At 37.4% G+C, this 25,515-nt stretch overlaps 1 protein-coding gene across 2 annotated transcripts in view; it reads left to right on the top strand.

Annotated features, from left to right (window-relative positions):
• The window catches only part of SPPL2A (signal peptide peptidase like 2A), a 34,594-nt gene extending 13,857 nt beyond the window's left edge, over nt 1-20,737 (top strand). Inside the window, exons 9-15 of one of the 2 annotated variants that reach the window (XM_045286487.1) lie at nt 230-304; nt 3,612-3,668; nt 3,862-3,915; nt 4,290-4,392; nt 6,702-6,776; nt 7,945-8,105; nt 19,807-20,737. In XM_045286487.1, coding sequence (XP_045142422.1) covers nt 230-304; nt 3,612-3,668; nt 3,862-3,915; nt 4,290-4,392; nt 6,702-6,776; nt 7,945-8,105; nt 19,807-19,881 — 600 coding nt within the window. In that variant the 3' untranslated portion in view covers nt 19,882-20,737. The remainder of the gene's footprint in view (nt 1-229; nt 305-3,611; nt 3,669-3,861; nt 3,916-4,289; nt 4,393-6,701; nt 6,777-7,944; nt 8,106-19,806) is intronic. The other variant, XM_004709427.4, reaches the window with a different exon arrangement.
• Nucleotides 20,738-25,515: the final 4,778 nt, after the last annotated feature.

The following is a 25,515-nucleotide window of genomic DNA, read 5'->3' as shown; positions in this document are numbered from 1 at the left end:
GAACTGCGTTCACACTCTCCCCTGATAAAAAAAAAAAGTTTTAAGTCATTAGTAGTTGAATGAATTCTTCATTATGCTTCTAATTAGCAAGAAATCATTAAAATGTTGGTGTAATAGAAGATAATATTCAAATATATGTTCATATATTTATTTGTACTTACAAAGTAGTGTAACCTCCTAAACTTAGGTGTGAGAAATTTGACCTTTACTTTTTTTCTTCCCTTGACAGTCATGTGTGATACTTCTAGGCCTTCTCCTCCTCTATGATGTTTTTTTTGTATTCATAACACCGTTCATCACAAAGGTATGACCTTTGGAATTTTTAAATTCATGAGGAAATATGCTAAAAGATGAGAATCTTAAACTTTGTCAGGGGTGTACTGCTTTATTTAGTCGGAAATAGTTGTGTTTTCTTCTCTGACAGGTTTCTGGCTTACACAGGTTATGGCTTTTGCAGGTTTTATTATATTTAATTGCCCCAAATTATAGCTACCTACATTGCTGTGGACGCCTTGGTGGCACAGTAGATTAAGCATAGGACTACTAACTGAAAGGTTGGCAGTTCAAATCCACCAACCACTCTGTAGGAAAAAGTTGTAGCAATGTGCTTCTATAAAGATTTACAGACTTGAAAAAAAAAAAAAAAGATTTACAGACTTGGAGATGCTTTGAAGTAGTTTCATTCTGCCTTGTAGGGTTACTAAGGAGCCCTGGTGGTAGGGCAGTTACGCACTGGGCTGCTAACCACAAGCCACAAGGTTGTTAGTTAGAAGCCCAAGTCACTCCACTGGAGAGAGATGAGGCTTTCTACTCCCGTACAGAGTTACGGTTTCTGAAACCCACATGGGCAGTTCCAGCCTGTCTTACAGGAATCGACCCCATGGCGATGCGTATTGACCCTAGTTTGATAGGGGCATAATGGGTCAGAATCGACTCAGCAGCAGGGGGTTTGGTTTGTGTGCTTACCTTCCATGTTTTATTTCAACTCATTGTTTTTTTCATATAAGAGACTAGGGTTCAACTCCTGGCCAGTACACCTCATCTGTGAGTGGAAGTTTGAGTGTTGCTCTGTTGCTCAACATGTTTCAGTGGAGTAAGACAGACTAGGAAGAAAGACCTGAAGATCTTTGGAAAAATCAGCCAATGAGAGTCCTACGATCACAATGGTCTAAGCTGTAACTTATCATGGTGATAGCACAGGATCGGGCAGCATTTCTCTGACTTGTGCATAGGATCACCATGAGTTTGGATCAGCTGCGTGGACCCTAACTACAAAACTGTGCTACTAGCACATGCCTGTGCCCTAATGATGAGCTGTTTGCTTCATTGAGCAATTTCATGTTATCTGATATAGAGTTGCCCCTTCCCACCCCACACGGTGAACCATTCAACAATGGGATTGACCATTTTATCACGATATACACTTTATAAATGTCAAACATGTCTACACACAAAATTTTTAATATCTTTTCATAAAAATATTCAATAACTTAAAAGGCACAGGGTAGTAATAAAGGCGCCTCTGACTTTCCTTCTTCTGTGATTAGGAAATGTTTCATTTTTTCCCATCTTAGTTTCTATTGATTAGGAATATAATTTCCAGCAATTTGACCTGGTGGGAAAGACTAAAGTACTCTTTGAAGTTTACTGTTACAGACTTTAGTACCTTCTTGTTTGTTTCTATCGATTACAGATCTCACTTTAATAAGTAACAACCTAAAACCCAGGTATTTAATTTCTGATGTTATGGTTTTAAAGTATTGAATATTGGATATTCTAAATATGTCCTTGACCCAACTATTAGTGGTCTTATAGTGAGTTGGTAAGGCAGGTAGGCAATGAATATGGACAGTTAAAAACCTGCCTTACTCATTTTTTTATCCACCATTGGACTTGATATAATATCTTAAAATAATAAGTTATTCAAATTTGTTAATGTGAGAGGATGACAGTGATGATTTTCAGTTGAATGTTTTATATAGCAATTAGACAATGAACCAGAGTGTGGTCTTAATCCAGAAATTTGATCACAACCTAGGAATTTGTTTTAAGAAGGTATATTCAGTATCAGTTTATTTTCTTAAACTCTTTGACTTCTTAACCTTTCTGTAACCCAAAGGCTTAGCATGAGGAAAAGATTTTGAGGGCTTGGACATTTTATCCCTTCTACTTGGCTCATGTTATCAGCAAGATTCTTCTAAAAACACTGACATCATTTCTCTAATGTGCCCCACCCATATATTAGTATAGTTAGTCCATGGTATTTACCTAAAACTCGTACGCTTTCCTACGGCCTACTCTCTGATATGTGTCAGTAAAGTGAAGTGTAAAATGGGTGCTTTGTGTAACCTTTAGCTTGCTACCTCAACGTGTTTCCCCGTCCCACACAGTCAGGAAGGAACTTTTTAATGAACTCCTCACACAGCCCCCATAAAAACAAAAATAGCCTTTAGTCAGACACAGGGAGGGAAATTCAGTTAAGATTAATATTTTGATTGGACCGTAGAAAGCAGGCAGGGCTAAAGTTGGAAGGAGTCAGGAGAGAGAAGTTTCTCTTCTTCTCTAGGGTTCAATCTTTTCAAGTTCATCTGTTGTTTTATTGCTTTGGTGAGTAGCTGGAATACATGTTACACATTTATCCAAATAAACTTACCAATACTTATTTTGAAGTTACATGTCTTAGTATTTTTTGTAGCCTTAGTCAGTGTGGCTGCAACCTGGGCTCAAGCCTTTGTGAGGGAGGCACAGGACCAGGCAGCGTTTGCTTCTGTTGTCCAGAGGGTTAATATGAGTCGAACCGACTGGCTGGCACCCAACAACAGTAGCCGCAGCATGCAGGCTTATTACTGAAAGTGACGTAGAACCGTTCACTTAGGACATATTATCACTAAAATACTTGTAGAGTGCTGTGAATGTCCGATCTTAATATGTCAGAATAAGGCAGTGCTCAGAAGTTCACTTCAGTAATCTACGCATGGTTTATTATCCATTTCTAATGATGGTTGACTTCTGATGACGTAAGCAGTATGTTGGGTGAAGTTTGTATACAACTCACTGCCATCAAGTCAGTGATTCACATCAACCCTTATAGGACAGGGCAGATATGCCCTTGTAGGTTTCCACGACTGTAACTCTTTAAGGGAGAGCCTCACCTTCTCCTGCTACATATCTGGCAGTTTTGAACTGCTGACCTTGTGGTTAGCAGCCCAAAGAGTATCCACTACACCATTAGGGCTTTGGTATAGATGATTTCAATGTATGTTATCTTCAGAGACTGTTTTGCGAGAAAAGCAGGCTGCAACCCATTTTAAGGAGCTCTGGTGATTTGGTGTTCAAAGTGTGTGGCTGCTGACTAAGAAACCTGTGGTTCAAACCTACCAGGGAAAAGATGTGGCAGTCTGCTCCCAAAAAGCTCCCAGCATTGAAAACCCTGTGGAGCAGTTTTCCTCTGTCTTGTAGGGTCTCTCTGAGTTGAAAATGACGCAGCAGCAATGGGCTTATGGCCCATTTTCAGTTTATATACAGTATGTCGTAAGGCATGCTACTTAATCGTGCAGTTTGTTTCCTGTAAATGGTTGCACAACTTCTTCTATCTTCCTTCTTGATTTTAGAATGGCGAGAGTATCATGGTTGAACTTGCAGCAGGACCTTTTGGAAATAATGAAAAGGTAGGGATGGTGAGCAATAGGATTTGCTGCTCAGTGTATGTTTGTGGGTCTAATGAATCATTTGCCTTCCCATGTGTTCCTTGGGTGTGTAGTGCATGCTAAGGTATTGTAAAACTTTATTTTTCACAAACTACAGCCCTTTTCTTAGCTATTCTAGATTATTAAATACCTGTTGACTTGGGTTTCATCCTAGAATGATGGAAACTTTGTGGAAGCCTCTGCTCAGCCCTCAGCTCCCCATGAGAAAGTAAGGATATGTTCAGATATGTTCATTGGACTTTAAATCACACCCTCTTGAGATAAGACTCTTTTTGGTGGGGGGAAAATCCAGATTGCCCAAAAAAAACCAACCAAACAAAACTATTTCAAAGCCTTAGTCCTATTCTTGAATTTTTAAAATGTTAAAGATTAGATGTGGGAATACTGGGTTAATACTGTTAATCCTACCTGTGTGTTGTGTGTTTCATTTTTCCAAAGTTTCTCATATAGAATTTATGTCCTCTGATTTGAAGTTCTCTAGCATTGTTCAGAAATGATTCTGTCAGTCTCTCTGTCTGAAAGAGACGGGTAAAGGACCCTAAAAGGCATGGTGATCGTTTGTGTTTTGCTTTTTTCTTACAGTTACCAGTTGTCATCAGGGTCCCAAAGCTGATATCTTTCTCAGTCATGAGCGTATGCCTCATGCCAGTGTCAGTATTGGGTTTTGGCGACATTATTGTACCAGGTATGTGGGAATGTCAGCAAAAACATACTGATTAAAAATTATTATGTATAAAATGTATCTTAGAATTACTTAAGCTTTAAGTCAAACAATAGACAGACCTGTTAGGTAAACAGTAACACAAGAGAATGCACTCTTTTTTTTTTTTTAAACATTTTATTAGGGGCTCATACAACTGTTATCCCAATCCATACACACATCAATTGTGTAAAGCGTATTTGTACATCATTTCTCAAAACATTTTCTCTCCATTTAAACCCCCGACATTAGGTCCTCATTTTTCCCCTCCCTCCCCGCTCCCCCCTCCCACATGAGCCCTTGATAGTTTATAAATGGGTAGAGAATGCACTCTTCCAACCGTAGGAGATCAAAAGGGTGGCCCTCGCCCAGGGATAAAACACAGAGGGCAGGAAGGGTAGGTGAGAAGGATGAACGGAAATGGGAAACAGAAAGGAAGTGGGAAGAGTGCTGTTGCATTATGGGGATGGCAAGCAATGTTACAAAATAAGACATGTCTGAGTTATTAGATAGCAAACCATTTTCTCTGTAAACGTTTATGTAAATCACAATAAAAAGTTAAACATTTTTTACTGTATCTGTGTTAAGGTGCCCTTGGTGACACAAGTGAGCACTTGCTGGGCTGCTAATGAGAATGCTGGTGGTTTGTGCCTACACAACAGCTCTGCTGGGGAATGGCCTGGTGATCGGCGTCTACAGTGATGGTGGCCAAGAAAACTGTATGGGGCAGTTCTGTTTTGTCACACAGTGGTCACCACGATCAGAATCAAGTCACCAACATTAACAGCAGTCACTGTCAAGTAGTTCTGGCTGGTGTTAAAACAATGACAATAAGAGAAAATGTTTAAAAAATAATTATCAGGGTGAGAAAATAAGCCTGAATTGTACTAGACAAAATATGCAAGGGGATTTCAAAAAGTTCGTGAAAATGGAATGAAGACCATGGAATTTTGTCATGAGGCCCTCTCATATTGCCCATGGCTCAAAAGTTGTCTTAGAAAAAGCAAATGGGATTGATGTCAGCTTGTCCCCTCAGAAAGTGCACTTTGTGAAGATGCGAAGATGAGGGGCTGGGAAAATGCAGTGGGAGAAAGAACAAGCTGAATGTGGTTAAAGAGAATATTGGCACATTGTGATAGATGTAACTAATGTCGTTGAACAATTTGCGTGGAAATTGCTCAAAGGGAACCTAAATTACTGTGTGAGCTTTCACCTAAAGTTCAATAAAATGTTATTTTTAAAAAAGATTATGTTGTAAGCAACCAAAAGCTGTTCTCGTGCGTGAACCTTCGGTTCCTTGAGTAGCTCTATCTTTACATTTACCCCTAAATTTACTAGGTCTACTCCAGTGCTACATAAAATCTTGTGTAGTATCACTATGACTTGGAATCGACTTCCCATAGTAAATGTTAAAGGTGTCAAACAAACATTTCTGCAAAGAGCAGAGTTTTTGATAATATATGACTTAATCTTAAAGACTAAATACTAATTTGGGTTAAAAAGATAGCTTTTTTTTTTTAATGTGGAAGCATGATTAAATGGCAAATGTGGTAAAAATAACAAGGACTACTATTATGGAAGTTGTTGATTATGCAGGGTCCAAAACTAATTCATTCAAAATTAATAAAGATAACAAATAAGGTAACCATTTTAAAGAAATTTTAAATGGTTAAATGTCATTCTTGGTGTTCTTTAATAGGATTGATTTAGTAAGTACAGTTCTGAGATTTCTTCTTTGAGGTGGTTCAACAAAGTTCTTAAAAGAGATACCGTATATACTCGTATATAAGCCTAGTTTTTCAGCACATTTTTTATGCGATTTTGTGGTAAAATTAGGTGCCTCAGCTGATACTCAGGTCGGCATATACTCGAGTATAGATGGTATGTAGTAAATGTGTTATTTCCACCTACCTATGTGTCCACAAACCAGAGCCTGTATTTCATTTTTAGTTGACCTTTCTTGTATTAAAATGCCAAATCATTTTATTGTACTAGGTAAGGAGCCTTCATGGCATAGTGGGTTGTGCGTTAGACTGTGATCCAAAACGTCAGCAGTTTGAAACCACAAGCACAGGAGAAATACGGGGCTTTCTATTCTGTAAACAGTTAAGAGTCTTGGAAATTCACCATGGTCATAAATTCTAAAAGTCTGCATGTAAAACTTTGTCTAGAATTCAAGGTGCTTTAATAATACCATGATGCAATACTGGAACTTAAACACAAAAAGTTACATAGATACTGTTGAGTTTCTCTTGTAGTTGTTTTAAGAAAATTATATGGTTTTTTTTTTTTAGGTCTATTGATTGCGTACTGTAGAAGATTTGATGTTCAGATTGGTTCTTCTATATATTATGTTTCATCAATAATTGGTAAATTTCTTGTTTTTCACCTATATTATATGTTCAGTTGCCTGGAAGAAAAAGTAGAGATCTGAAAATAAGGAATTCTGCATTCTAATTCTGTGCTATTAAGCATACGACAAAATTTTCAATCAAAGGGGATAGTTAAACTTTAATATTTTTATCACAAGGTTTTGGAGCCTTTATATATATATGTATTTATGGTGTAATACCATCTCACCTGGGGCAGCAGAAGTAGTGTTACTCTGTTTCTAGTATTATGAGTAGTGTTTTTTTTTAAAAAAAGGAAAAATATAAGAAATAAAAATACTTTTACCAGTCCTGAATATATTAAGGAACTGTCCCAAAGTTTACTTCCCAAAGCTCTCATGTCAGGTAAATAGCCTCCATTAGCTAGCCAGTCTTTCAAGTCCACAGTGGAATTGAGTCCAGCAAACTGAAAGTATGTATTTATAATAGGGAGGGAGGATGTGAGAAATAGGTGTCCTGACAGCAAGAAAGAACAGGTATGTGAAAGGACAGGTGGAAGTTAGTTTAATTGATTAAACTATAAAGAAAAGAAAAGCCTTGTGAACTGTGGCGTATTGTATGCCCTAAGAGCATTAACATTAAGAGTCTAACAGCAGTCAGCCTGCTAGAATAAAAGAACACTCAATAAGGCAATGGGGAATCCATCAATTCTGCTATGTAAATGAGCAAGTTACTTAGGTCTCAGTCTCCATTGCCTCATTTATAAACGAAGGACTAAATTGACCACAAAGGGCTTTCATTCCAGTTCTAATATTCTAAGTAATAGAACTGAGTCACTAAGAAACTAACAAATCTCATTTGGTATGTACTTATTTTAAAAACCTAAGAAATGTGTACTCAATCTGTAGGAAGATTTCTCAAAATAACATTTAGTTCCTCTAGTTACAAATTTTAACTAAGATTTTAACACGAGAGGCTTTCTTAAATCACTATAATCTTTCTCAGTGATAAATGATTCCATGAATATTAATAGCAGTTTAAAAATTTTTTTAAAGCTCTCAATTACTTTCTATGAAAATAATGAAATTATGAAGAGAAGTCGAGGCAAAAATGTCCTCAGAAATATTTTTAAACCCATACTTCAGTAAGAAAGGCAATCCAGTCAGTAACGTGTAGAAATGACCGATACTTGGTATTATTCTTGCAGCCTATGCGGTGGGCATGATACTGACATTTGTTGTCCTGGTGCTGATGAAAAAGGGGCAACCTGCTCTCCTCTACTTGGTACCTTGTACTCTTATTACTGCCTCAATTGTTGCATGGAGACGTAAGGAAATGAAGAAGTTCTGGAAAGGTAGCAGCTACCAGGTAAATGCTTATGCTTCAGTTACCAATTTGTCGTTGTTGTTAACTTAGTTTCTTAACTCTGGTTGGCCACTGACTGTTTGAGTTACTTTAAATCTGTCAGCGTATCACCGGTTCTCCCCACACTTCCCTCACCCCCACTGTTCACCTGCTGCATCATCTGTTCTCACCCCACTGAAAGTTGATGCCCAAACCTGGCGCCTCGAGACAGCTACCAAGAAGTGAGAGAGCTTCAGGGAAAATGGCATTTCATCTTGAATTTTCAAAATGCACACCAAAGTACATTTCATGAGAGAGATGTAAAATAAGTACTGAATTTTAATAAGAGTCCTAGAGTTTTACAGCTAAAAAGTATACTCTCTTCAATATCTAAATGGCCTAACTAAATTATCCCGTGTTCATTGTAGATTTAAATCTGACAAGTTTAACCTTTGTTTAAAATTCTAGAACAGAGACAGTCTAGTTATTATAGTCTGTTACATTTGAGTTGTTTTCATTGCAGTTAAACCCCTTCTTTTCCTGGTTTCCTAGTACAGTTTGTTTGCGCTGAACTTGGTAGGGATTGGGGAAAGCTAGCCTGTTGAGATTAGGGACTTGGTATTGACTCCTTTGTGAGGCACTTAGCTCTGTTTTTGCTCTGTTATGACTTACCCTCCTCCACCTGCCCTCATGCATATGCATCCATGGTCACCTGAGCAAAAAGGCAGACAACTTTAGATGGATGACTGCAATTCTGTTCCCAGATAAACAGCTCAAAGTTCACATCTGGCTGATGGCTTGTCCATAGTGTCATCTATATTTATAAGAGGTGCTGAACCCATGAAGTTCAACATACTTCTTTAATTGGAAGAAGCATGGATCTAGAATTACATCATTTCTTTGAGGTGTGAATTAAATAATACCTGCCTTGGCTATCACAATCCTAGTGCCTCAACTTACACATCCGTATACATGGAATTTCCTTACCATCTCAACATCCTTGGCTAAACTAAGGTGATAGCGTTTAACTTTTTTATGAAGGTGATTCTTACATACAGGTTTCCTTTTTTATTTTATATAGATTTTTTTAAAAATAAAAGTATCCTACACAGACACTCTGTGACTAGCTTTAAAAGTCATATCCTCAAAAGTGATCTTAATTCCTGTGTTTTTATTTTATGGTTGTATAGTTCATTTAGCAAATGTTTGTCTAGCAGTTCTGTGAGCAAGGTGCTGGTAACACAAGGTGAACAAATTACAAACAGGTGTTCTTGTGGCCTTGTGAAAGCGAGAGTCTAGTAGGGAGTGCAGATGAAGTCACTAACAACAGAGTCCAGTGTGCTGAGAGGAGGAGTTGTGGTGCCATGAAAGCCAGGCGCAGGACCTCCAGGGCATGTGGTTGCATGACAGGGCCATCTATGAGCGGGAAAGGCTCCCTGAAAAAATCAATTACATTTATCTTGAGATTATATGTTCCACATTGAGGTAAACATAGGTACAAAGACTCAGAAGGAAAGGGAACATTCTAGGACCCAAATAAAATTTAGGGTGACTATAATGTTAACTAATAGGGGAGCTGCAGAAAGAGCCTATGGGCTTTTCCAATCTACGTAAAATATTTGGAACTTTACAGACATCAGTGACCACTTAAAAGTATTTAAAATCTAGAAGAGGGATTGAAGAAAGGCATTACAGGAGAAACAATAGCAGCCTGAGTTAGGTAAAATAGTAAGATGAAGAGAAATGGTCAAAGTCATTAGAAGCATCATTAGGAATCTATTAGATTTAGTGTGGGGATAGGAGGAAGAAGGAGTGCCCAACATTTTTTTTGATTGAGTAGGTAGCTTGAAATAAAGGACAGTAGGTTTGGGAAGGAAGTGTTCATCATTGAATCCTGTGTTGGATGTATCGAAATGCCTCCAGGAAAAGAGTAGTAATAAGCCATTAAATAAGTAAGTCTGACATACAAGAAAGAGATGGAAACTTGGTAGTGCCAGCAAGAGAACAGAATACACGTGCCCAAACTTATTTGGCCTACCACCCCCTTTTCGTTTAAAAAAACTCAGGGCCCCTCGCAATTAAAAAAAATTTTTTTTGACAACAGTAATTTTTTTCTTCAAGGAATTGTCCAAAAATTGGTGAAAATCTGGGTATAATTGAAAAGATGTCTATTGAAGTATTTCTAGTTATCCTTTCTCTATTTTGAATGATGTGTAGACTCATATCCTTATTGGAAGCTAATAAAATTCTTCCATAGACAGGCCCTAACATTTATTTCCACTTTAATTATCCTTCTCAGCTGTGTTTCAGTTACAAAGGAATACATGTCTGCATTTTTTTAAGTAATAGAAAAGTAGCTGGAGAAAAATGGGAAGAGCCTTTCCCAGCCATTCTAGCCTCACACCAATCTTTAGGCTTGAAGTAGCTGAGTAATTAGAGATGTTATCTGTTTGAATAGAATGATTCAAGGTTTCTTAGGAAATATTCTCTGAGTTAGTCTAATTCCTCCCTTCTCCCTCTGATGTTCAGTGGGGAGAAAAGGAGGTGGTAGGTAAGGAAGGAATTCAACCAAGATATCCATTTATACTCATATTGCCTATGGCCAAATTCTATGGTTTGGACCATCCACGTTTTATTCTTAAAATACTGTGATTTTTCTTTTCTTTCTTTCTTTTTTTTTTTTATTTAACATATTGTGATTTTGAAGTTATATATATATAATTCTGCTTCACATGAACTACCTGTAAAGGAAAAGATCACTGTAACTGGACACAAACCAGTAATAGTCCATGAAAGCAGAGTCCAGGAGCTTCACCACATGATGCAAGGCCTAAGTATGATAACTGACTGTAAGAAAATCCATTAAAAAGTATCTAAAAAGATATAGGTGCTATAGTAAAGCATGATGAAGAAGTAAGAGGGTGCTCAGCTATCAGGACAACTTTGGTAAATCTTGCAATGTGATATGATAATTTTATTAGAGAAAGACATATGGACTATAAAATAACACAGTGATAAGGAGAATGGAACCTACTTCCAGGATGCTTGAGTGTGAATCCGTTACTCCTAGCTGTGTGACATTGGAGCAGCTCCCCATGGTGCGGGAACAGTTTAAAGTCACCAGCTGCTCCACCTTCTGCTTCCATAGTTTCAGGCTCAGAAACCCACAGGGGCAGTTCTACACTGCCCGGTAGGGTCACTATGAGCTGAAACCAACTTGATGGCAGTGAATGACACTGGGACAACCACTTCACTATTTGACGCGTAAGTGTCCTAAATAGGAGCCCCAGTGGTATAGTTGTTACGCTTGGGCTGCGATCCACAAGGTCAGCAATTCGAAACCACCAGCAGCTCTCTGGGAGAAAGACGGGATTTTCTACACACATAGACAGTTACGGTGGTTTCGGAAACCTACTGGAGATCACTGGAAGTCAGTGAGAGTGGGTGAGTGAGGTTCCCTAAATTATCAAAGGATGTTGTAATCATCCTACTTCTGAGAATTGTTCTGTGGATTATAAGAGGGACTTCCAGAAGTTTATGGGAATCTATAATTGAAATTTTTAAACCAACATTGTGAAGCCCGTTCATGTATGTTGATCGGTGGAAGAATGGTAAGTAGGCAGCAGAGCACAAACACTATGCATGCATTTGCTATTACTCGTTGTAGGAGTCAAAGAGTTGTTTGTTTGTTTGCTGTAGCCTATTTGTTAGTTTGGATGTTATTTTTCAATTTGTTAACTAGATTTTCATTTTCCTGGTTTGGATCTTAAAACTCCAGGTGTTTGTTAAATCTGATTCTCTAACTTATTTGTAAAAGAATGTGATAGCCATCACAAGCCTCAGATAACAAATTCTGTTAGACTCATCCATGTCATTTACACTGAATTTAAACTACAAAGAATGGACATATCCTGAAATGTTAGGCTAATTGCATAATATTAAAAATTAAATTACTACCAGAAGAGAGCCTATTTAACCCACCCCGTCCTACTCCCACCCCAAAATTAGCAGTTTTGAAAGTTACTGAATACAAAACCTATACAAAACTCTTCCAGTTTTATGTAAGGGGAAAAAAATCCTCTTAGATTTTTTTTTTAACTTTCTGTAATTTGGGTGAAAGTTTAAAGAGCAAATGTTTCCATTCAACAACTCATAAGCATTTTGTTTTGTGGGATTGATTGCACTGTGCAAAATGCCCTCCCTGTGCTTGACATTTCCATTGTCCTCCTTTCCTAGCCCTTCCTGCCATCTGGGAAAATACCATCCTTTTGATCTCCTCCTAGAGAGTGCATACCTCCCAGGTGCTGTTGTTCATGCTTAGGCCTGTCTGTTGGAGGGTGGTGAAGACTCCCTACTGATACAAAGAGTTATGACCTCAGGGATCCACGGGGGCAGTTGTTCTGACCTGTCCCATAGGGTCTCCGTGAGTCAGAATTGACGCCATGGCAATGTGTTAGTTTACTTTTCTTTTCTTTTTTTAAACTCATTTTATTAGGGGCTCATACAACGCTTATCACAATCCATACTTAGATCAGTTGTGTAAAGCACATTTGTACATTCATTGCCTGTGTTAGTTTAGTTAATTATTGTTTGACTTTAAGTTGAGCCTTGTAGTAAGCTCACTTTCAGGTTTTAAGAGTGTCCAAAAGCCCAAGTCTAGAGTTCTACCAGACTCTATCAGACTAGTAAACCTGGATTTTTACATTTCTTTGTGTCCTCTGATGCTGAACCTGTTCAGGTCAGTCAGCAGTGGTAGTCGGCACCATCTGTTTCCTCTAGTTGCCATGCTGTGGAGGCTGGGGTTCACAGTCCATTAGCCCTTTGGATTATTTGTTTCCACATGCATCTTTATTTCGCTCCAGACAGGAAGATACCTCCTTACACATAAGCCTTTAAGACCCCAGTCACCAAGGTAGGATGGAGAACATTGCCTTTGTGGGCTATGTTGTTCTACTTAATCTTGAACAATGGTCTTGAGCAGCCCCCCAGGATGAGAGCCTCATTCTCTCAAGGTATTTGGTATAGTCATGTATTTTCATAACTTTGCCCCTGTATTCTCTGCTGTAAGGAGCCCTGGTTGTATAATATAGGTTATGTGTTGGCCTGCTAACCTCAAGGTCAGCAATTCAAATCCACTAGCCTCTCTGTGGGATAAAAATGAGGCTGTTGTCTTTGGTAAAGATTTATAGCCTCAGAAACCCTGAGGGTCAGTTTTCCTCTATCCTATAGTGTTGCTAAGACCCACTTGCACTGGATTTGATGTGGGTTGGTTTATGCTTTACGGTATTCATTGATATATTAGGAGCACATAAGTAGAAATATTTACAATCAAGCCTATATATATTCGTGAGTATAGTCCCAATTGCTTGCCAATATTCAGCCCTATCCACTCATAGGTTGTTGCTGTTACTATTATGGTATAATTATGTGTGTAATAGTATTTACTGTATATACTAATGTATAAGCTGAGTTTTTCAGCACATTTTTATGCAGTTTTTGTGGTAAAATTAGGTGTCCTGCTGATATTTGGGTCAGCTTCTACTCAAGTATAAACTACTTTATTATTGTCTTTAACTTTCTCATATAATTTTAAACAGTTTTATTGGCATATAATTTACAAATCAATTATTTAGTAGTTCAATCTCATGTGTTTTCAAAGTTAAAATTACTTTATCTTGAATACTGTCATTTGAGGAATCAATATGTTTTAGGTGTTAGGATTACTTGTGGCCAATTCATTTCTCTTAAGATTTTTTCTCCTCATCCATAAAACCAGGTTAGATCTCAGGGCTGGTAGGAGGGAAAGTAATCCCCGTATTCAGTCAACCCGGGGCTTGCTCAGGTCGGTGGGTGTTACAGCCAGTAACAGACCTGGACAGCAGCCTGGGAAGCCTCAACAAGCCAGGTAGAACAGCCTTGGGATGGACCCGTAGGGCAGCCTGCAGGCAGTTACTGCCTCGCCACTTAGACTAACTGTATTTCCCCCTCTCTTCATCTTCCTCATCTTCACCATAGCTTTGCTAGTCTGTCTTTCCATCATTTCCCTGATCTGTTCTAAACTCAAAATCTGCCTCCTCCCATTGAAGTCAGTTTCACCTTTCCCCCTATTTCTTTAGCACTTTGTACTTTAAATAATTATTAACGCCTGCCTTGTAGTGTAGGTATTTAAGTATGCCTCCATGAGTTATTAGCTCCTACACATCAAGCAACCACAGTTCTTACAGCAGTGCTATACACACCATAAATTCTCAGCTAATATTATTAAAATTCTTCATGCAAAGCAACTCCAGTGTTCAGTCCTTAATCCACTGATCTTTAGTCACTTTTGTGTGTGTATATAACCCCTTGTAAAATTACCCCAAAATTGTTTGGACCTATACGCTATTATAAAAGCAAGACACTTTCACAACTTTAAACTAAACTTATATAAACTTTATATGCAATGATTGTTTTGTAAGTACTAAACGTTTTTTGTGCTGGTCTTAAAAAGCAATTAAATACAAAAACAAGTAAATTCAGAAACTGAGGTGATGGCACATTTATTTATGCTATTAATCATTTGATTTGATTCCAGGGCCAGATACGAGAGTTCAATAAGAAGTATAGCTGTGGTAAAACACAGGATTTTTCACTGGAAATGTTTTAAAATCCTGACAGTTCTCTTATGCTGTTTACAAATGAGAAATGACATATGAGGGGGTACCCACAAAAACCCAGAATTGCACTGGGCAGAGTGAAGCTTTTGTAGTCTGAATTTTTCCCACTAGGCAAGCATTCATCAACTTGCTCTGAGTTAGTGCACTCAGTGGCATCTCCTGGGAAGGTTCTCTCTGGTCACACTGAATTTTTTCATGAAAGCAGTTGTACACTCACTTCATTTTTCATAATGGCTGATTTGAGAGAACAGAATGCAGCTATGAGATTTTGTTTCCTGCTTGGAAAAAAATGCTGCACAAACTTGTGATGTTGAACACAGCTTACAAGGACAACACTATTTGAAAAACTCAAGTGTATGAGTAGTTTTCTCATTTCAAAAAGGTGAAATGACCCAACCGGAAAGCAAGTTTTGAGAATGATGAGAGCAATAAATGTATAAGTGTGCTTTACACAATTGATGCATGTGTGGATTGTGATAAGAGTTGTATGAGCCCCAATAAAATTATTAAAAAAAAATTTTTTTTTAAAGAATACAAAATTTCTTTTTGAGGTGATGGATGTGTTCTGAAATTGGTAACTAATTATTACACAGTTTGGGGAATCCACTAACAAATTTTTCCATGGATGCTAATTATATCAATAAAACTGTTACAAAAGGTGAAAAAAAAAGGTGAAGTGTTGATTGATGACAAATCTCATTCTGGACGTCCGTCAACTTCCCAAACTGACAAAAATGTTGACTTGTGCATTTGGAGTTCATTCCAACAGGTCAGACTGTTAATCAAAGTTTCTAATTGGAGGTTCTGATAAGATAGCGTAACAGTGTGCTACAAAAAAGACCTAATTTGTGGCAAATGGGGGACTGGTTTTGCCACCACAACACTGCACCTGCTCAGGCAGCCATCTTGGTGCACCACTTTTTGGCCAAAGAAAAACCATGGTTCTCTTGCCCCATACCTCTGACTCACCTGACTTCACTCTGTGTGACTTCTTTTTATTTCCCTGAATGAAGAGGGACATGAAAGGACAGCAATTTGACAACATAGAAGAGGTGAAGAAAAATATGAGGGAGGTTCTCTCAGGCATCCAAACAGCTGAATTTGGAAAATGTTTCCAAGAATGGAATCACAGATTTGACAAATAAATTAAGTATGGTGGAGAGTACTTTGAAGGTGATAAGCTTGTTTTGGAAAAAAACATTTAAATATATAGCTTTGAAAAAAATTCTGGTTTGGGGGAGGCACCCTCATAGTTTGTCAGTTGCTGTCATGTGGAAATTTCATCGAAATAACTCTTACCATTTCTTTATTTGGAACCTTCTAACTCTTCTGTGAAGTTCTTTGAATTAAAAAAGAATTGTTTCTATAGCAAGGGTTTTCCTATAATAACCCTAATTTAGAAATCTCACTTGTGTGTCTTTTCCCCAAACCCTTACATAGCTAGTTATACCCTTATCTTTTTAACATACTGAGTATTTATGGACATTTGGGGGGGGGTGCTGTAGACCTACAGGACTCGGTTCGATTTATTTGGTTTTACTCAACACCCAACTTCTACTCAGTGTAAAGTAAATAAAAGTGTATTTTCTAGAGAGAAAATCAACCAGTGACCTAATGACCTTGACATATAGAAAAATTAAAAGAAAAGCCTTAATTTTAGAGGGTATTTCTTTTCTAACATGAAATCAGTGGAGTTAATCAGATTTTTGCAGTGATAATCCGCAGCGCTATTTTACTCTAGGTGGGAAATAAGTCACAGTTTGTTGATATCCATAAATAGTAGGTTTGTGTCTGCTAAATGTCACTAGGTGCTTCTAATTATTTTTAGAAGTCACAAGCTGTAACTGATGAGTCAAAATACACAGATTCTTAGAATGGCTTTGTCTGCTTTAGTAATCAACAACTCTAGTTACTCGCCCTTAATGTGTGTTCCATTAGATTCGTTTCTGGAGATTGGTTCACTTCCCAAAAAAGCAAGCCTACAAGTAAATCCCAGGTTGGTCAACTCAATTGCAGGGGACCCCTTTCCAAATTGAGTGTGCTGATTTAGGAATGCAAAACCAATTTATACCAAGTAATGTTATTATCCTTGTTCATTTGAGTTTTTTCATATATTATAGAAAGCTATTCTGAGGTCACTTTCTATGTTTCTATATTGTTTTTATTGTTAAGTGAGTAAGGAAAAAGAAAAATGTTTTATAGAGTTGTTCTCAAAAAAATTGGCTTTGAAAGTGTATGGAGCGTTTTTGCTCATGTTCATTATTTTATTTTGAGGGATAGGAGTATAGTGTCAGTCCGTGAGAAGGGTATAGCTTTTATGGGAATGTTTGATCAACTGAATTGTGTCTGAGAAGAATTACTGAGCGGTGAAAAACAGGCAAGGATAATAGTGGAGTAGGAGGAAAAAACAAAACCCAAAATATATATACATATATGAATATGTGTATAATCATTTATATGTGTGTATATATGGGTAAATTCAACATGGAAACAGATGGACTTTGGGCCTCTACTTAAATCTTACCTCGGTACAAAAATGGCTTGTTCTAATAATGTGGCATTGTTCTATTGCACACCCTTAGTATTTTGCCTCGGTGTGGTGGGGTCAGATTGGGCGCAATTCCCACACTGTTTCTCCAGTGTTGTCCCCTGTAGGACTATGGGTCAGTGAGGATGTCATGTCTTGTAGTGGGGCCAGCCATATATGGCCCTCTCTGTGCATTGGTTGTCTGAGCAGGGATATCATCCTCAAGGCTTGGTGGGCCAAGATGTGCGCCACTCTCTCTTCCTCCCCCTTCATTTGCTCAGACGAAGTACTAAGGGAATACCAAAACTAGACTGCGGCCAGGGCATGGCACCCTATCAGACTCCACCAGAAAACACTCCTAAAGATCAACAAACAAACCTTGAACTATTTTTTTTTAAATAAATAAATAATGTGGCACCCAATGATGCTCACCTCCTTGACCCAATCGCTGAAGACAAAAATGGGTGCATAAGCAAATGTGGTGAAGAAAGCTGATGGTGCATGGCTATCAAAAGCTATAATGTGTGGAGTCTTAAAAGCTTGGCGTTAAACAAGCGGCCATCTAGCAGGGAAGCAACAAAGCCTACAAAGAAGAACACACCAGGCTGTGTGATCATGAGGTGTCAACAGGTAGAGGTATCACAAGTTCAAAAACATGCATCCAAATTGTTATGCAAGGGACTAGATGGTGTGGAGACCCAAAGTCCACCAGCAGACAATTGGACAGTCCCTCTAGAAGGGCCTCGGGATGCAGTGAGGCACTGATGAACCACATAATTATTCTCTGTTTCTTTAAGATTCCCTCCCCTTACTATTGTGGTTCGTATGTTATATACCTCTTTGGTCATTTTAGACTTGTGTATGTTCATTTGTTCATTTAAGATCACTCAGTATATGGTAGTCAAGATAGATGACCCCTCAGAGACACTGACAGGAGTAACAGTTCCCAGAGGGTAGGGGAAGTGTGTGTGTGTGTGTGTGTGTGTCTCGGACAGGGGTGAGGGGTGGGGAGAGTTGATAGCATTGATGGTTGTATAGCCCCACCCGATGGAATTGAACAACAGAATTATATGGGAAGGAAAGGGCTATATTGGAATGAGTAAGGTCAATAAAGATATTATTTGAGAAAATAATTTAACTAAAATGATTATAATGTCAGTGAGGTAGGTGGAGATCAGGAAAGAGGAGAGCTGTTATATCTAAGGGCACCTAGACTATTATTTCTATAGGTTATAGTTGCCAGTGTCAGTGAGTGTTGAATTTTCTCCCTCTCGTGACTACCCCCTTCCATCTAGAGCTTCTAAACCTCTAGAACAAAAGAGCCCAAATGTCTAACTGTTCAACAATTTTATCTTATTCTTCATGTAGTGAGGTATTTAAATATGATGATACCTGTCTTGAATCCCCCCACCCCCAAAGCCCTAACAACTTGTAACTACCTTAATCTAGGAGTAGCCTTGGCAAGAATAATTTTTTAAATGACATCACAACTGGTTGTTTGGGGCGCAGGGATGATCATAAAGTATTTAGCATTTGGGTTTGTAAGCTATTCCCATTACGTGAGATAGTTGTCAGCTGAGAGCCTCCACTCATGATACGTTTTTATCTGGCTAGTCTGGAGATTCCTTTTTGGAAATTACCGTGCCTCTTCCTTTAAAAAAAAAAACAACCCTAAACTTGTAAAGCCAATTTACAAAAGTAGGAAAACGTATCTTGCTGGTCTCCCTTTCTTCCAATCTCCAAGAAAAGTGAGGGAGAACAGGGTATCACAAGGCCCAAATTCAATCACTAATCCAACAATGTTGGACAATCTTTATATAGACATGGTGCTCTTGATTTTCTAAAATAATTTTATCTGAGAAACAGGTAAAAACATTAAAAGTGGTTGAGCAATCCCTTCTTCCTTATTCCAATATATGAAAAGAATTTTTGTGGGGAATATGGTCAAAGCAGAAAGTGGCCATTTGTAGAAAAGTTTTAACTGGTCATTCCTCCTCCAAAATAAGCCTTCAACAAATTAATTCTTGGTTTTGTGTTTTTCAGATATTTTTTAACCTGCAGTAATACTTTGAAATATATTCACGTTTTGAGTTGGTTTTTGTAAAATTGTTTCTCATTTAATGTTTCTAAGATTGCATGTATCATTCCTAAATTAATAACCTTAAGGTCAGAGAGTGAGAGACTATTCTCACAGTGACTTGTTGAGCAATTTTTAGGGTTTTTCCAGTTTTGTAAGTAGGCGTTCATAGCTAGACATTTTAATGCTTAGAATGTTAATCAGAAATACCTGCTTTTAGTGGTGGAGCTTCCACTGCCACAAGGGCAATGTTGGTGTTGGGAACTGGAGAGAGATCCCCAGAGCAAGCAGGGATCTGCTGGCCTCGGCCACAGGGTTAGGTCTCCTGAAGGGTTCTGTGTTCCTCTGACATCTCCTAGAGCTTGCTTTACCTTTTTTTAAAAGTAGGAATCCTTTGGGAAAATTAGTGAAAACTGAGGGCAAGTTAAACATGTACATCTCCTGACATCTTTTATTTATGTTTAGGTGATGGACCATCTGGACTATGCAACGAACGAAGAAAGCCAAGTGGTTGCTGGTGAGCAGACAGTGCAACAGTGAAGTCGAAGGGACTTGCAATGATTGCCATTCATTTGCTACACAGAGTTTGACTTTTCAGACTGCTTTCTGAACTGACAATCTCTAAGAATCTTCAGTGATGTGTTTGCAGATAGATCCTTTTATGAACTGGTACTGGCAGATTACAGCATAAACAATTACAATGCATTTGCTTTTAACTACTTTATACTTGTGCCTTCACATTAAATAAAAGCATATGTTCTGAGTAATTTTCAACATATGAGCATATTATATGCAGTATATTTTTCTGAAAAAAAAATTGGGGAGCCTACCCTTGTACTTTTCTGATGAAATTTGTTGCATTTAGCTCTAACATTAGATGGAAGTATTTCTGTCAAAGTATTTTTTAAACACATTTAACTGTTAAAGAATTATGCCAATGTATCTGCTCTGTAAAAATAACTGTTAAGAACACCCGTGAGGGCAATTCAGCAGTGTTATGAACATTTGGACCTCTATATCACTGCAAAGATTAGAAGTAAATGATTTGAAACTATAACTATTTGTAGCTTAACTAAAAGCCCTGATTCTTTTTTAAATTGAGGGTCTAGATTACTTTGGATTGTGTATGTATTATATTAAAAATATTTTTTCAGGTATAGAGAAACATACTACATAGAATAATCATAAGAGGACAGAAAAATTTAGACCCCCCTTTTCCAATGGTGTGTCAATTCCCTAAAGATATATCCTAAATTTCTATATTCATGTTCAATTTTACTATGATTGTTCTTGCACTTTGAAATTTGACCCTGTTGTTGTCAAGGTTTGGTATTTTAAAATTACTTTTCTTATCAATTTAAGTATTAATAAATATGACTCATTGTTTGTGCCATAACTTTATCCCTCCACCCTCTCTTTTTTTTTTTTTTTTGTTCTCATTTTCACTCATCATCACTATTAACATTTTACTTTATCAGTGGCGGATGACTTACTTTTAAATATACCAAGGTGGTCAGAGTAAAAAATTTAGGAAAGATGTAATGAGACTAGGTATTATTCTCACTTTAATCATAATATGTGGTAGAGTTTGAGCAATTCGCAACATAGTTCAGTTTTCTCATCTGTAAAACAAGTAGGTTGGACAAGTCCCTTCCAGTATCTTCCAACTCAAAAATCTCATTGTTTGCTAAGTCTTACATGTGGTCCTTAACCTAACCTTGGTAGTTAAAGCCCTGATTATCGTTCCATTTTCTTTCCTTTTCCTTTAAAAATTCCCAAATGAATTTTACATTTCTCTAAATAATCTACAAAATGTGTTAAATAAATATGTGATCTTTCATTCTAAGGCCAGCTCAGCTTATTAGAAGTTAAAGTTAATGTCTTTTAAAATGGATCAGATCTCCAGTGTTGGAACTGAATTTGGCCTTTGAGAGAGTGACAGGCTGTGGTCTCATTGTTAGCGCTTGCCATGTCCATTGCAGATGGACATGCACCTTTAACTGTCAGGCCCTCTCTCTTTCTACCTATTTCCTAGTACGTTTAGGGCAAGTTTATTACTTCACTGACAAACAAGTTAATCTTGCCTTCGTATGCACACGTTTCAATTTTTTCCAAAGAATCTAATTTGTTTGGCAGACTCTGATAGAAGGAAGAAGAGATTAAATGCCACCCTAAAGCTTCAAGTATGTTTTCATTTATAGCATCTATAAAGTATTTGCCAAATTAAAGCTTGTTTGGTAAAATTATATACCTAGAAATCTGAAAATGTAAGTTCTCTGATAAAATTCTCTTATAGCCAACCATTAATTATCAAGGAGATAAAATCGTGTTCTACTTTGCCACTAAAATCATTGAGTAAATAGAAATAAAATGGAATTCCTAAATTTCTTTTTCTTCAATGTTAACTTGGACTTTATATGTCCTTAAAGAATTTCCAACCTAGCTGAAAATAATTCTGTACAGAAATTAGAACTAAATACAGAAATATTTCATTTGGGGAACAAAAGTGAAGAATGGGTAAGAAGATGAAAATATGTCTTCAGAATCTTCTCTTCTTCTCCATCCCCTACAATAATTTTAAGAGGAACATAAGTTTGTCCTTTTTTCCCTAAACATAGTGTAAAAAGAAGTAAGATATATGAAATTAATATAGCAAAAAATTTTTTTTCTTCTTAGTTAGAAATTGGCTATGAATATTTCTATAGTTTATCAAATGAAAGCCATTGATTATTTCAAATTTGTGCCCATTATCTTCACTTCTCCATAATTGAGCAAAGCTCAATAGTAAAGTTCTGAGAGGCAAAGACCTTGATATTTTCATATATTTTGTTTTTTAATATATATTTTCTTCTTAATAACTTTCAAGTCAGTTCTGACTCAAGTGACCTCTGTTTCAGAGTAGAATCACTGGGTTGTCCGTGATGATGGTCAGCAGGCCTTCTGAGGCATCACCAGGTAGACTAAAGCGTCCCACCTTCGGTTCTCAACCAAGCACACTACCATTTGCATATCCCTGAGACTCTATATTCTATTCCTTTTTAGTAAAATCTATCATTTATTTATCATTTCAAGGAAGAAACTTCTAATCCATCTGCTGCTGAAATAGAAAGATTTTGACTCTATATCCCTAGAAATGCTTATGAAACCATAGATTTATAGTAAATACAAATGAGCTTTCTGCATCAGATGTTTGCAAAAATTATTTTAATACTTGACTAAAAAATACTTGCACTAGCTTATTTAAACTTGGTCCCTCAGAATCCATCCTGATCTCAGCCATTGAGATTTCAAAAACATAGGAATTGCATCTAAGTCTAGTGGCATACACTGCTTTAAAGGCTTTCTGCATTCCCATTAACAAAGAAACAGCTTGGATTTATTCAAGATAATGCCAATTAAACAATTTTTTTTTAATGCCTTTTGATCTCAGAAAAGAGCTCTGATGGCATAATGGTTACGTGTCCTGCCACTAACTAGCATTCAGGGTTCAAACCCGCCAGCCGTTTGTCAGGGAGAACCATGTGGCAGCCTGCTTTTGCCCTGGAAACCCTGTGGGAGAGGACTACTCTGGCAACAAGTCTGGGAGGTTGTTTAGTGTTGGTTTGGGTTTTTGTTAACCTAAGAGAACCATTTTTAAAGAGGTCTCGGACAGGGTAATGAAAATAAAATGTACTGTATGCTTCCTCGAAAAAGATAGTCCACCTTTTAGAATTTGATCCTCTAGTTTTAGTACACCTATGTTCTCTATAGAGTCCTGACCTTACCAAGGAAAACACGGGGCTCATAGAGTGCATGCCGGCGCTGCTTTGCCATGAAGCCCATGAGGGGTGCGTTTCCTTAGGGTTCCATGCTGTTGTCGTCTTGGTGTGGGAAGCATGTACGTTGAGGGAAAGATGATTTTTTAAATGAAATGTTTAGTGCATTCCTCATTAGTGGCCGTGATGGGACCACTAATGGGGAAAAATGTTAAAAATTGTCATGTAGTTCTTTGATTAGATGAGAGAAAAACTGAGCAGCTTTTCTATTTCTTGGATGTAGGGGTTTTTTTGGTTTTTTTTTTTAATCTAAAGCTTTCGAGTTTTTGCATATTTTATACTTTCTGTTGATTTTTTGTTCAAATGAAAGGAATTTTTTAATGCATGAGTGAATTTTTACTTCTTAGGTGGTTGACTTGAGTGTGCAATTCTTTTCCTAACACTTTGATAAGTAAGTTAGTATAAATTAAATACTTTTATAACTGATAGGGTTTATTTTTTTATGGAGTATGGTTTTAAATTTTTACATTTTGAAGTGTTAATTTAGCAGTACTTTAAACTGTCTGTCCTGTGTGCCAATACTGACAAGAAAAATAATTTTTTAATGTATTGAGTTCATTTTGGTACTCAATAAATTCTATTTTAAAATAAAGTTGGAATTTGCTTTATTTTGAGTGTTGGGAAAAAATTGAAAATGAACAAAAAGTGTACTGGATTGTGTTCACATGAGGCAAAAACGGTAATGTAGGTAAATCTGACAAATGTAAACTTAGATTCTCTGTCAATGACTACAAATTCACACTGACATAATAACACTTAATATTTGTTTAATTAAGTACTAGACTCTTTATCTAAGCAAATATCCTTCCTTTTGTAATGAAAACCTTGGGCAGCTGCCATTTGCTGTTGTTCTTCCCACAGATGACGAACATCCCTGCGCCATTGTTCTCTTTGGAGCTCGGATGTGGTTGGCTTAGATATGGATCCCTAGATCGTCTTTCCTGCGCGCGTTGAGAGCGTCTTGCTCTTCCTTTCTTGCCTTGCTGCCGAGAAACCCTAGGTCGTCATCCCACAGAAGTGCTCTGAGAACGTGTGAAGGCAAGCTGACACAAGCATAACAGAGCCCTGTCTCCTGGCTGCCTCCCAGCCCTAGCTTTCTTGGGACTTACTGACTTACCCAAAAAGGGGCTCTGATACACATTAGGAAACCTGAAAGCCAGCGATTTTCCCCAAGCTGTCTCCTCTCTCCTGGAAGCCACTCTCACCGAGAGCAATATCTATCACCCCTTTTCTCCACAGCTAAGTGTGTGGTTGCTACTTCATTTTTCAAAACCTGTTTATATTGTAGGGATGTGTACCTTAATGGGAAACCTATACAGAAAAGTAAAGAAATTATTAACATAGAAATTAGTATAGTGGTTTCTTGGTAGGGGGTGGGGATACGATTAATGAAGGGCACCTGCCTTGTGTTTTCTATAACCCAGATAGGTTCTGATTCCTAAAATGGGAGGGGGCTTCATGTTCACCTTTTTATTCTTTAAACTACTTATGCTTCATAAAGCTTTCTGTGTAATTTTAGTAATTTTAAAATATTTTAGAACAGTAGTACTGATGCATAAATAGACATATCAGTAGACACAAAACAATGCAGATATCGACTCAGATGCATGTGGGAATTTCACACTTGATGAAATATGTGACATGTTAAATCAATGAGGAAAGAACGGATGATGAGTAGATGATATTAGGAAAATGTGTGACCTCTGGAGGACACAAGCATCCCTACCTCAGCTCTTGTACCAAATTAGTTTATGACGGACTTAAGTAAAACGTAAAGCAAGAAAATACAGAAGAAAAAATGGAAGACATTTTGAATACAATTTTTAACTGGGTAAAGCTTTTTACTAAGTATGAAATAAAACCTAGAAGTCATAAAAAGAAAGAATGAAAATTTCAAGTGTTAAAAACAAAGTCAAAAGATATCCATGTGGGGAAATACCTGACTAATAGATAAACTCAGATTTCTTTAACCTGACCAACCACTGAGAAATCAGTTCAAATCCCCCAACTACTCTGTGCGAGAAAGAGCAGACTATCTGCTTCAGTAAAGATTGGCAGCTACAGAAGCTCGATGCAGCAATCATATAGGGTCTTGGTGAGTTGAAATCGGTTCAGAAGTCATAGGTTTATAAATCAATAGCAAAATGGGCAAAGTCAATGAACTGTCAAATTGGTATTTCGGGTCCAGCCATATAAAGTCAATACTGTTAAAATATGGGGTGATATGGAAGCTATTTAAGGAATATAGTGCAGAGTTCAAATAAGCAAGATAAAGATCTGTGGTGTGCTGTCATTTATAATTTTTTTTAAAAGAATAAATATGTAAACCTGTAAAATACAAGTGTATAAAAATGATGGC

The sequence above is a fragment of the Echinops telfairi genome, unplaced genomic scaffold (assembly GCF_000313985.2).
Source record: "Echinops telfairi isolate 266 unplaced genomic scaffold, ASM31398v2 ScPeMD7_8;HRSCAF=38, whole genome shotgun sequence".
In the NCBI taxonomy this organism is placed as follows: Eukaryota; Metazoa; Chordata; class Mammalia; order Afrosoricida; family Tenrecidae; genus Echinops; species Echinops telfairi.
This window is presented reverse-complemented; position numbering and strand designations above follow the sequence as displayed.